At 36.6% G+C, this 12,732-nt stretch overlaps 3 protein-coding genes across 3 annotated transcripts; all 3 read left to right on the forward strand.

The window, feature by feature from the left end:
* The first annotated feature begins 267 nt into the window (after positions 1 to 267).
* LOC113331244 (pentatricopeptide repeat-containing protein At1g74850, chloroplastic-like) lies at positions 268 to 4,745 on the forward strand. Its single transcript, XM_026577981.1, has 4 exons — positions 268 to 2,368; positions 3,275 to 3,589; positions 3,674 to 3,781; positions 3,990 to 4,745. Exons 1-4 carry the CDS (start codon positions 522 to 524, stop codon positions 4,324 to 4,326), a joined length of 2,607 nt encoding a protein of 868 aa, XP_026433766.1. The 5' UTR covers positions 268 to 521; the 3' UTR covers positions 4,327 to 4,745.
* A 3,238-nt stretch (positions 4,746 to 7,983) lies between these two features.
* LOC113331373 lies at positions 7,984 to 8,721 on the forward strand. The gene has a single exon (XM_026578084.1). It carries the CDS (start codon positions 7,984 to 7,986, stop codon positions 8,719 to 8,721), a length of 738 nt encoding a protein of 245 aa, XP_026433869.1.
* A 2,256-nt stretch (positions 8,722 to 10,977) lies between these two features.
* Positions 10,978 to 11,712, forward strand: LOC113331374. Its single transcript, XM_026578085.1, has one exon. It carries the CDS (start codon positions 10,978 to 10,980, stop codon positions 11,710 to 11,712), a length of 735 nt encoding a protein of 244 aa, XP_026433870.1.
* The last annotated feature ends 1,020 nt before the right edge of the window (positions 11,713 to 12,732 follow it).

The raw sequence follows: 12,732 nt of genomic DNA on the forward strand, positions 1-12,732 counted from the left end.
GTTATGTACTTGTCTATTCTTCCAATATGGCTGATGCCTTTTGTTGAGGGGGATCATTAGCCTTTTTTGAAGACGTTTGCTTAAAAAAAGAAAAAAAATATGCTACCAACACACAACAACATTACATTTCATGGAATCCCAGCCAACTAGTATAATTTAATCTAACTAATTACAAAACTAATTTAATACATTTAACTGATTAAACATGGTGGGGCTCAATTAGTTTAGTAGGAAAACCAACAATTTCTCAGTCTCCCCAACCCCAAGTCTTCCTTCAGACCAAACTTTATCCACAGCCCCTTCTAACCACGTGTCAAAAACCCATCCTTCCTCAACTCTTCATCTTCAAACTCGAAAGGTTTCCCCCTCTTCATCTCCATTAAGCACATCAATCAATCTCGTTTCAGCTCCAGCTTCATCTTCAAATTCTCAAAACAATCAACAACAGCACTGAATTAGAGAGAGAAGGAACAGTTAGAGAGAAAAAGAAAAAAGCTGATGCTCATCCAAATATTTTTCAAATGACCTTAACATTTTCTCCTTCCATCCCTAACCCAGCCATAACTTCAACATTCCTCAGACCCTCTAATGGAGAAAACCCATATTTCTCTTTCTTTCAATTAAAAAAACCATCTTTTATCCGTATCACTCAGAGAAGACTAATTTCAAATTCAATCAAACCCCCGAGAGCAAAACCCAAAGAATTAATCCTGGGAAATCCATCAGTTACAGTAGAGAAAGGTAAGTATAGTTATGATGTAGAAACCCTTATCAATAAACTTAGTAGTTTACCACCAAGAGGTAGTATTGCTCGTTGTTTAGATGTTTTCAAGAACAAACTTTCTTTGAATGATTTTGTATTGGTTTTTAAAGAATTTGCTCAGAGAGGAGATTGGCAAAGATCACTTAGGTTATTCAAATATATGCAGAGACAAATTTGGTGCAAGCCTAATGAACATATTTATACAATTATGATTGGTCTACTTGGTAGAGAAGGATTATTGGATAAATGTGCAGAGGTATTTGATGAAATGCCAGCTCATGGAGTTTCAAGGAGTGTGTTTTCATTCACTGCTCTGATTAACGCTTACGGTCGGAACGGTCAGTATAAGGTTTCACTTGAGCTTCTTGATAGAATGAAATCAGAAAGGATTTCGCCTAGTATTTTAACTTATAATACTATAATTCATGCTTGTGTTAGAGTTGGATTGGATTGGGAGGGTTTATTAGGATTATTTGCACAAATGAGGCATGATGGAATTCAACCCGATCTTGTAACTTATAATACTTTACTTGGTGCTTGTGCTAGTAGAGCATTGGGTGATCAGGCAGAAATGGTTTTTAGGGGTATGAATGAAGCTGGAATTGTTCCAGATATTACTACACATGCTTATCTTGTCGAAACATTTGGGAAATTAGAGAAACTTGAGAAAGTTTCCGATCTTTTAAAGGAGATGGAGTCAGAAGGGAATTTGCCCGAGATTACCTCGTACAATGTGTTATTAGAGGCTTATTCTGATGCCGGGTCTATAAATGAAGCCATGGGTGTATTTCGACAGATGCAATCGGCAGGGTGTACACCGAATGCTGTAACTTATAGTATTTTGTTAAATTTGTATGGGAGAAACGGGAGGTATGATGACGTACGTGACCTCTTTCTGGAGATGAAAGTGAGTAATACAGAACCAGATGCCACAACTTATAACATTCTTATACAGGTTTTTGGTAAAGGGGGTTATTTTAAAGAGGTGGTTACTTTGTTTCATGATATGGTGGAAGAAAATGTTGAACCAGATATGGAAACTTACGAGGGTTTGATATTTGCTTGTGGGAAAGGTGGGCTTCATGAAGATACTAAACGAATTCTCTTGCACATGACTGAGAAAGGAGTTGTGCCAAGTTCTAAAGCTTATACAGGAGTTATTGAAGCTTATGGACAGGCTGCATTGTATGAGGAGGCTCTCGTAGCATTCAATACGATGCATGAAGTTGGGAGCAGGGCAACTGTTGAAACATACAATTCGCTGATACATACATTTGGTAGGGGTGGGCTATACAAGGAATGTGAAGCGTTACTGTATAGGATGGGTGAGACTGGTGTCGCGAAGAATACTTACACGTATAATGGATTGATTGAGGCTTTTAGACAAGGAGGTCAGTTTGAGGATGCGCTGAAGGCTTATGTAGAGATGGAAAAGGCAAGATGCGTTCCAAATGAATGGACCCTTGAGGCAGTTTTAAGTGTTTATTGCTCTGCTGATCTTGTTGATGAGAGCAAGGAGCAATTTCAGGAAATTGTATCTTCAGGGATTGTGCCCAGCGTCATGTGCTACTGTATGTTGCTGTCTGTATATGCAAAAGGTGACAGGTGTGTATTCAAAATTCTCTTATTCATTACTGGTCAGTATACAGAGTTAAAGTAACTGCTGATAACTGTGTATGTCCTTACTCGTTATAAGAATAATCAACGTAGTATTTATTAGAGTTTCTATGCTTCTTCCAATCTGCTCACAAGCCTGTAAATCAAGAAAAATTGAAACTCCTTATTAAAGCATGCAATAAATCTTTTCTGCAATCAATGAAAAAAATGAAAGGTGGAGAAGATATAGACGTTGATTGTCTAGAGAGCAGAGAAATTATGGATTTTAAGTCTCTAACCCTTATCTAGCCGCCGGTAGAAATCTTTCACAACTGTACATGTGTCTCTAGTCTTTCTCTCCTAGCTAGTTCATAATGTACTTCGACTCTTTGTACTTCAGACAATAGCAGCTGCACATGATTCTGTCTTATGTGTTTTCACTCGCTTGCAAACTAAAATTAGGCAGAGTTGATGGTTACTCAAGTTTCTCACTTAGCTTTCGATTCTGTCCATGGACCCGCCCAAACTCGTGCCTGCTAGTGACTTCTTGGCAAATTGATGCATAGTTCAATGTACTCTTGTTTAATAATCTTTTGGAACCTTTACCTATGCATCATTCTTGTACTGAATTTATTACAATGGTGTTTTTGAAGATTTCCTTATTGTTGATTTTCTTGTTTGTAAAGACTCTAGATGGTCAAAGATTGCCCAATTTCTTTCGAATAGTTTCGCTTATAAAGCAAGAGCCCTTTGTTATATCTAAATATATTGGTTGATAGAGCATCCTAGTAATGCACTGATATGTCTGGCTGCGTACAATTCCTTCCCATGTGATCAGATCTTTGTCCGATTTTCTTCCCTTTGTTCACTTATATTTTATCTGTACCGACTCACTCGTGTCTCATGTAATATCAGGTGGGATGACGTCCATGAGTTGCTGGAAGAGATGATTACTAATCGTGTTTCGAATGCTCATCAAGTGATAGGGCGGATGATAAAAGGGGAGTACGATGATGACTCTAACTGGCAGATGGTAGAGTATGTGTTCGATAAATTTACCTCCGAAGGTTGTGGTTTGGGGTTAAGATTTTACAATTCGCTTCTAGAAGCATTGTGGTGGTTGGGCCAAAAAAAACGAGCTTCTAGAGTTCTCCATGAAGCTACAACACGAGGTCTGTTCCCGGAGTTGTACCGTAAGAGCAATCTCGTGTGGTCGGCCGATGTCCATAGGTATTTGATCTTTTGAATTAATTCTTTCCCTTACTTTTGTTCATTTTAAGTGTTTCGTTTTGATTCTTTTGTTGGGATTGTTAGGATGTCAGTAGGTGGTGCTCTTACTGCCACTTCAATCTGGCTCATTGATGTGCTTGACATGTTCAAAAATAAGGAGGATCTCCCTCATCTGGCATCTGTTGTCGTAGTGTAAGCCTCTGCTTTCTCACTGAATATTTAAGGTTTTGGTTTCAATGTTAAAATCTCACTGTGGCTTAGAGATTTGAAATTAGGAACATTTGATTATAGTTTGAAACAATCTACTAGAAATGTAAGTGTCCAACAGTTGATTTGGTCAGATACTTGGTGATTGTACCAGGTTTGAGTGGTTTAAGCTAATTCAATTATTTTTTATCAGGCGAGGAGAGATGGAGAAGAGCTCTATAACAAAGGAATTCCCCATTGCAAAAGCAGTATATTCATTTCTGAATGATAGTGTCTCAACATTGTTCTGTTTTCCTGGGTGGAACAAAGGCCGTGTGATATGCCACAGGGCTCAGCTAAAACGTATTCTGTCAGGGTTTGCACAGTCATCCACAGATGAGTCCACCACAACAGAGAACTTCATTACTTTAAATGACTCCACATTTCCAGATCCAGGATCACCCGCAAATAATTTCAGTGATGGCCAAAATGTTGAGCCAGATATCGATAGAGGAATTAGAAAGTCAAAGGTTATGACAACCACAGTGTAGAAGAAGATGAAGCTAAATCACGAATCAACAAGAACAGTTTAGTTTGTGTCTCCTTCGCAGACGGTCCTCTCTTCTCCATTGTGGTAACTTATGTGCAAGTAAAAACAGTGTAGCTAGCGTAGCGCTAAGTTTTGATACGGGTTCATGGAGTAAGTCAATTGCCACACTGATATAGTAGTTGGGCGTCTCAGCGAGGTGTTCTTCGTTCAGTAGTTCATGAGCCATTACTAGATTATAGTTAAGAAACTAGAAACAAGGGAAGAACCAGTAGACTTTACTTAGGTTTTTATGTTCTCAACAGGAAGCAATTTTGTTGTCAAGATGTATCATGTTTGTGATCTTGTACAGTTGATAGTTCACCATGTTTCCTGAATGTAGTGTTAGAGTTAATTTTTAATCACATGATTCACATCCAAAAACTCATCATTTTAGGAACATGCCTTGTAATTGGCAACTTCAAGTACCATGGAGATGGAGGCACTTGCATGACAATGAAGCGTCCTAGAGAATAGATGCTCACATAAAACCACAAATGGGTAAGAAAATGTCATTACCAGATGGCGTATAATTTCATACCCATCGTAATTTTGTATTCTACAATTTTTGTTTTTGAAATGCTAGCACCAAGTTTGAACAACAGGCTTCAGAGTTCAAAGCCTATAAGGCGCATGTGATTCCGCAAAGGGGAAATTAGGGGAGACCCAAAAAAAATAATATTCTCATTCTCAGACCCACAATTAATTTTGTATACCGTGACACCCATAATTATATGAAATTATTATATGAATCAATACATAACTGGTTATGCATACTATCATTTCAGGCATAACTCGTTATGCAACCTAATTTTTCAGGGATATAATTGGCAGCGCAACTTGGACATAACATATCTAAAAATCCGCGCCTTAGAATTTTACAAACTTTATATCGTTGGAAATCTTTTTAAAAGAGCTACGCAACGAGTACAAACAAGAATATCAAATTTTTGTTTTTAACGAAAAAATCGGAGGTGATCCTCATTTTAGGGAAATTTTTTGAATACTTGATACTTAACCATTATGCAGTCACCAAAAACGACGCATAACACATTCTGCAACGCATAACGAATTATGCAACCATTTTCTCCACTGCATAATAAATTATGCATTTGGATAACAAAATTATGCATCTATAACAAGTTATATTACCATTTTTTTGGTTGATTTTAGCCGTACATATAAAAAATTGATGCATAATGCAGTATGCATCCATATTTACGGATGCATATCAGGTTATGCATCTATTTTCTCGATGCATAATGCATTATGTAGCCATATTTTCGGACGCATAACAGGTTATGCAGGTTTTCTGAACTGCATAACAAGTTATGCAACAAATTTTGTAGATGCATAACAGGTTATGCATCCATTTTCACGAATGCATAACATGTTATGCAGACAGTTTCTCGACTGAATGACATGTTATGCAGTCATAACCATATCATCATCATCTTCTTTCATGTTTCATTAACTCTCACGCAAACCATTATCTTTCAGTTATTCGGGGGCTCTTGGTCAAAATCATGTATTTACACCATCATCTTCTTTCATGTATTCACAATACATTACACAGCCACCGAAAAAGATGCATAACACATTCTGCAGATGCATAATGAATTATGCAACCATTTTCTCCACTGCATAACAAATTATGCATTTGGATAACAAAGTTATGCATTGTTTTGGTTGATTTTTAGTGCGTACATAAAAAATTGATGCATAATGCAGTATGCATCCATATTTACGGATGCATATAAGATTATGCATTTATTTTCTCGATGCATAAAAGATTGTGCAACAATTTTATCGATGCATAATGGATTATGCAGTCATATTTTCGGATGCATAACAGGTTATGCATCTATTTTCACGACTGCATAACATGTTATGTAGATATTATTGTAGGTGCATGACAAGTTATGCAACCTTATTTTTTGTTGGTTTCAATACCAAGAAAAAAATAGCTGCATAACGTGTTATGCAACCGTTTTCTGGACTGCATAACAAGTTATGCAACAACTTTTGTAGATGCATAACAGATTATGCAACCATTGTCATAGCTGCATAACAAATTATTCAACCATTATGACCAAACATCAACACCAATATGACCAAATACATATGTGGATTGAGTGTTAATTATGCCATCTTCCCACAATACAAAGAAAAAGTAAAATAGATCACAATACAAAGCCAGAATATAGAGACATGGTACAACAGAGAGTATTAGATAGGGAAAATTAACATATGCTTATTGTTGTTGATGATGCTATTCAACCGCCACCACCTGACTCTCTGCCATGATTTTTTTTTCACTTTTACTGCTTACAGTAAAAGCAGTGACAATATCAGAAGACAGACCAGGATAGATTTGACATTTTCGGGAAATATCGACCCTTTTTCAGTTTCAGACTTTGAGCTAAAAGTCAGAACACTTGCAAAATGGAAGAAATTGCCGCGACAAAGAAAAAACTCTGAATTCGGCCCTGGTACTTTTAAGGGGTGTCTTACTAATATCCCTAGAATGCAAAACTTTTTCACTAGGCAGCAAACCCTTATAAGAGAGGAAGCAACAAAGACTTGGGTACTTTTAAGGGGGTGTCTGAAGCGTTCACAGCCATTTCTTAGGTTTCAATTGGCTTTTCTAGTAAGTCATACATGATTCTTAACGGGTATTGTAGTGTTCATAGCCATTTCTAGTCTTGTATGATAAGGAAAATTTGTACAATAATAGGTAAAGATAGTGTGATCAAGGTGTTTTAACTAATGTGTTGGGGGCAGCTGAAATGGTGACCAGGGAAAAAAGAGAAGATGAACACCATGAGGCAAAAACAAATGAGCCGAAGAAAACCAATGAACTGCATTATAGCTATGTGTATATTATTAGCATATGTATGTCCCTGAAAAATGGAACATCTTGCTTACAACAATTGGTAATAGAAACAGAAGTTCTTATAACAACTAAACAAGGCACCCACAAGCGGATACGAGAGGACTAAGTAATTTGATTTTTCATGTAACTGCACACTGTGGTAAGTAGAAATATCATATTCGTTGGTTGTTAAATAATGCTACGTTGTTGGTAAGGGAACAGTGTTTAACATAATGTACGCATATTCGTAGATCGAGAAGATATAACCAAAACATATTATATAGAGCATGTATACGGTAAGAAACCAAGGCTGTCGAGATTCCAACAGTCGGCAAATATATATTGATCATTAACTAACAGCGCACTTAACCACCAAGCATGTACTATATCATTACAGATCTTTTTTAATTGGTATTAGTCTATTCATGCACGTTAATACATTGTACCATGTCTTCATCTACAGGTGTTAGTTATAATTTATAATTCATAATATGTAACAACTTAAGATCTGACATGATACCTTCATTTATTAGTGGCCACACTTTTGTCATCCATGTTTGGAACAATGCAGAGACAGTGGATAATAGAGAGGAAGATCCACCACATGAATACGCCCCCTTGTTGTACCTTGTAGCTAGCCTCACTATAAAAGGAGCACCAGGTGAGAATCAATAGCCATCATCAAAACATAACATTACTGAACTGTATATTTAGCTACTACCTTCTTTCTCTTCAAAAAAAGGCGAAATGTCTCCCTCAAACAAAATTGCTTATCATGCTCGCTCAATCAGTTTACCCACCAGGTCCAACCCACTCGCTGCTGCAGTTGAGGAACATCTTAGCAAATTGAGGTCTTCAGTTCTCACCTCATCCATCTCCAACAACTTGGTTGCTCTAAAGGACTTGTATGAATGTGTTGAGGATTTCCTCTCTACCGAAGATGGAAAATGCTTAGACGCAGTCTTGGACAGATCTGTCATGTTGTTAGATGTCTGTGGAACCATTAAGGATGTTTCTTCTCAAATGAAGCAATCTTCCCAAGATCTTCAATCATCTATTCGAAGGCAATCAAATGAGCTTGACGCATACATGACCTCAAGGAAGAAAGTCTGCAAGGTCATTCAAAAATGCCTTTCAGATCTTAAGAAAAACACCAACAAGAACAATGGCCTCATTAACGATGTCCTAACAGAAGTTGAAGCAACTACTCTTGCAGTTTTTGAATCTATCCTGTCTTTCCTATCTGCACCAAAGCAAAGGTCACTCGTCTCAAAGTTGGCCACCAAAAGTGCAACCCAACAAGTTGTAAATGAAGTAACAAAGGTCGATGCCGCATTGAAATCCAAAGTTATTGAAGCAAAAGAAGTGCAGAAGTCATTGGCTGACCTTGAAATGAACCTTCAAGAACTTGAAGATGGACTAGAATCTGTCTTTAGGTGTCTGATCAAGAACCGAGTTTTACTCCTTAACATCCTCAACCAATAGATCCATAGATATCTTCACCTGCCATTGGTATTTTCCGCCTTTTATTAGGAAATGCCTCATGGAATTTTTACTGTACATATTGTATACAAATGAAAAACAAAGTATATTAATACAAGAAATCACTTTACTCGAAACAATTTTTGCAAATTATCTTTTTTTTTTTGTTCAGTATTACATGATCCACCAATAACGCAAACTAATTACTCGGTAATTAATTAAGGCCTTGTTCTACCTGTCTTTGTTTAAATGATCAAGGAAGCATTGACATTTTTTCTTTAATATATAGATGAACATGTGAAGATTCTAAATGTTAGAGAAACAAGGGGCGTATGCATAGGCTGTTCAGCGAGAGATATGAAAGAATCATTCAGGATGACGCGTCTGTGTCACATATTGTACTAATTAAATTCAAGGTTGTCAAGATTCTAATTGTTAGAGAAACAAGGGAACATATTTCTAGGATGTTCAGCGAGAGATACAAAAGAATTATTCAAGATAATGCGTTAGCATCACATTTATTATAATGAATTCAAGGCTGTCAGATTCTAATTGTTAATGAATTACCAGACATGGCAATGTGTGTGTTTATCAATGTCAGTATTTTCTTGGTACCTAGTATCCCATTCATGCACATATCCGGATATCATATCATATTGCACGTACCGTCGCTATCCTTGGTTGTTGGTTGTTATTAGCATGTAAGAAGGCACAATATGGGTATCATTATTCTCTGAAGGCGTGTAAGTCTACGTTGTATTCTTCTTAGTTCTATCAAGATACGACTGTAAATAAACAACCAAAATGAATAAATTTGAATTAATCAATTAAGAAGCAATATGCAAACTGGACAAAGTAATCAAAAGCTTACCAGATTTTTCATGTGGAGTGCATCCAAATAAGCAGCACCCATTGGAGTTGGCGACCCCAGATCTACTACTCATTTCTTCCAAATTTGTCCATTTAGAAGCATTGCCTCCAAGGAAAAGGCAACACAACATGCAATCATCTTGATTACCACCTGCCTGCTTATATAAGCTGCTTCTGCAATAATCCCAAGCCTTTGGCATTCCCTTCCCTGTCTTGTCTTAGACGCTGGTTGCTGGTAACCAATCTTAAAGTACAAATCGCTGAAAGCCTCTAAACTGTTAACAAGCTGCATTTTAAGGTTAGAGTTTAATGAATAGAGGTTGCAAATTTTGTCACTTTTTTTTGACGGGCCAGGGTATCCGGGAAAAATTGAATTTGCTAATCTTCTGTGGCTTAATGGTTGATTTTGTCACAGTTCAATTGGCTGTCCCTTGCAACTTAATTGGATATATAGTCCTTTAGTTACTATATATCTTGATATGCTACATGTTATTGGATAACAGGAAAGGATAGATATTCACATAACAACCAAATAAATATATACAACAGGAGGAGCCATTTGATTCATCTTGTTTCCGAGACAGAGATAATTAATAAATTGCACACTGTTAGTAAGTTGAAATATCATCTTACACCATCTGTTTACATGCTTTTAGGTTCCTAAGTTTGAACATTTATAATAAAACGCAAGGCTGTCAAGATTCCAATGGTTGGAAAACATATATATCGATCACTGTGTGTATCATTACAAATCTTTCTAGGTAGTAATGCATTCATGCACGTACTTGCACATTTGGCTAATTCTATAGATTCATTTTTTATGTAAAAAAAATAATCATATATTAATTAATGCTATAGAGTCAGTAACGCAACATACAATCATCTTGATTACACCTGCCTGCTTATATAAGCTGCTTCTGCAATAATCCCAAGTCTTTGGCATTCACTTCCCTATCTTTTTGTAGGCACTGGTTGCTGGTAACCAATCTTAAAGCACAAATCGCTGAAAGCCTTCAAACAATTAACAAGCCTTCAAAATCATTACAGATCTTTCTAGGTAGTAATGCATTCATGCACGTACTTGCACATTTGGCTAATTCTATAGATTCATTTTTTATGTAAAAAAAATAATCATATATTAATTAATGCTATAGAGTCAGTAAGGGACATACTATTTGTCATTGATGGAGGGAACAATGCAGAGACAGTGGCGTGTATAGAGGAAGTTCCACCACATGAATGCATCCCCTTGGTGTACGTTGTAGCCTGAGTCCTGACTATAAAAGGAGCACCAAGTGAGAACAAATAACCATCATCGAAAATATCATCTCTACATTAACTTGTATACCTAATTAAATTCGTTCTTAGTTTTCTTCTAAACAGGAAAAAATGTCTTCCTCAAACAAAACTTTCCATGCTCGTTCAATCAGTTTGCCTACCAGATCCAACCCACTCGCTGCTGCAGTAGAAGAACAACTCTGCAAATTGAGATCTTCAGTTCTCACCTCATCCATCTCCAACAACTTGGTTGCTCTAAAGGACTTGTATGAATGTGTTGAGGATTTCCTCTCCACCGAAGATGGAATATGCTTAGATGCAGCCTTGGACAGATCTGTCATGTTGTTGGATGTCTGTGGAACTATTAGGGATGTTTTGTCTCAAATGAAGCAATCTGCCCAAGATCTTCAATCATCTATCCGAAGGCAATCAAATGAATTTGACGCATACACAACCTCAAGAAAGAAAGTCTGCAAAGTCATCCAAAAGTGCCTCTCAGATCTTAAGAAAAACACCAACAAGAACAATGACATCGTTACTGATGTCCTAACAGAAGTTGAAGCAACTACTCTTGCAGTTTTTGAATCTATCCTGTCTTTCCTATCTGCACCAAAGCAAAGGTCACTCGTCTCAAAGTTGACCACCAAAAGTGCAACCCAACAAGTTGTCAATGAAGTAACCAAGATCGATGTCGCTTTGAAATCCAAATTCATTGAAGCAAAAGAAGTGCAGAAGTCATTGGCTGCCCTTGAAATGAACCTTCAAGAACTTGAAGATGGATTAGAATCTGTCTTTAGGTGTTTGATCAAGAACCGAGTTTCACTTCTTAACATCCTCAACCAGTAGATCCATAGATATTTCACCTCCCATTGGTATTTTCCGCCTTTTATTAGGAAACGCCTCATGAAACTTTTACTGTACATACTGTATACAAATGAAAAACAAAGTATATTAATACAAGAAATCACTTTACTCGAAACAATTTTTGCAAATTATCTTTTCTTTTTTTTCAGTAATTACAAGATCCATCATTAAAGCAATGTATTACTCGGTAATTACTGAAGGCCTTGTTCTACTTGGATTTTTTTAAATGATTAAGGAGCATTGACATTGCTTTTAATATATGAGATAAACATGTGAAGATTCTAAATGTTAGAGAAACAAGCGGCATATATGCATAGGCTGTTCAACGAGAGATATGAAAGAATCATTCAGGATGACGCGTCTGCATCACATTGATTGTATCAAATGCAAGGTTGTCAAGATTCTAATTGTTAGAGAAACAAGGGAACATATATATAAGCTGATCAGCGAGAGATACGAATGAATTATTCAGAATAACACGTTTGCATCACATTGTTAAAAAAATTCAAGGCTGTCAAGATTCCTAATGTCGAGACTATTCCACCAAAAGAGTAGCCACTCGTGCACAATTATGTTATGCATGCATTTACAGCCATAAACGGTTGATGGTTCTTTGTTGTGACAAAGCGACAAGTTTGAAGATATTAACCTGCTAAGTGATTTTCTTTCCTATATACGTACATGTATTGGTGCCGACTATGATCTTCAGAACAAGTCTTTGATCTCTAAACTTCAAAGTTGCATTATAAACCAAATAAGTTTAAATCAGAGTTGTCAAAAAGCCATTGGAAGTAGTAGAGATGAATCTCCAAGATCTTGAAAGTGGACTTGAATCTGTTCAAGAATAGAGTTTCAGTTTTCAACATTCTTAAACAATAGGAGACATTAATCTCTTCAACGCTTAGGAGTCGCTTATCAGCAACTTTATTCAGGAAAATGTCAATGCAATTTTGTATTTGACTCCAAATATGTGTTCTTCATCTTATGTTTTTGTCTATATTC

The sequence above is a fragment of the Papaver somniferum genome, unplaced genomic scaffold (assembly GCF_003573695.1).
Source record: "Papaver somniferum cultivar HN1 unplaced genomic scaffold, ASM357369v1 unplaced-scaffold_125, whole genome shotgun sequence".
Taxonomy (NCBI): domain Eukaryota; kingdom Viridiplantae; phylum Streptophyta; class Magnoliopsida; order Ranunculales; family Papaveraceae; genus Papaver; species Papaver somniferum.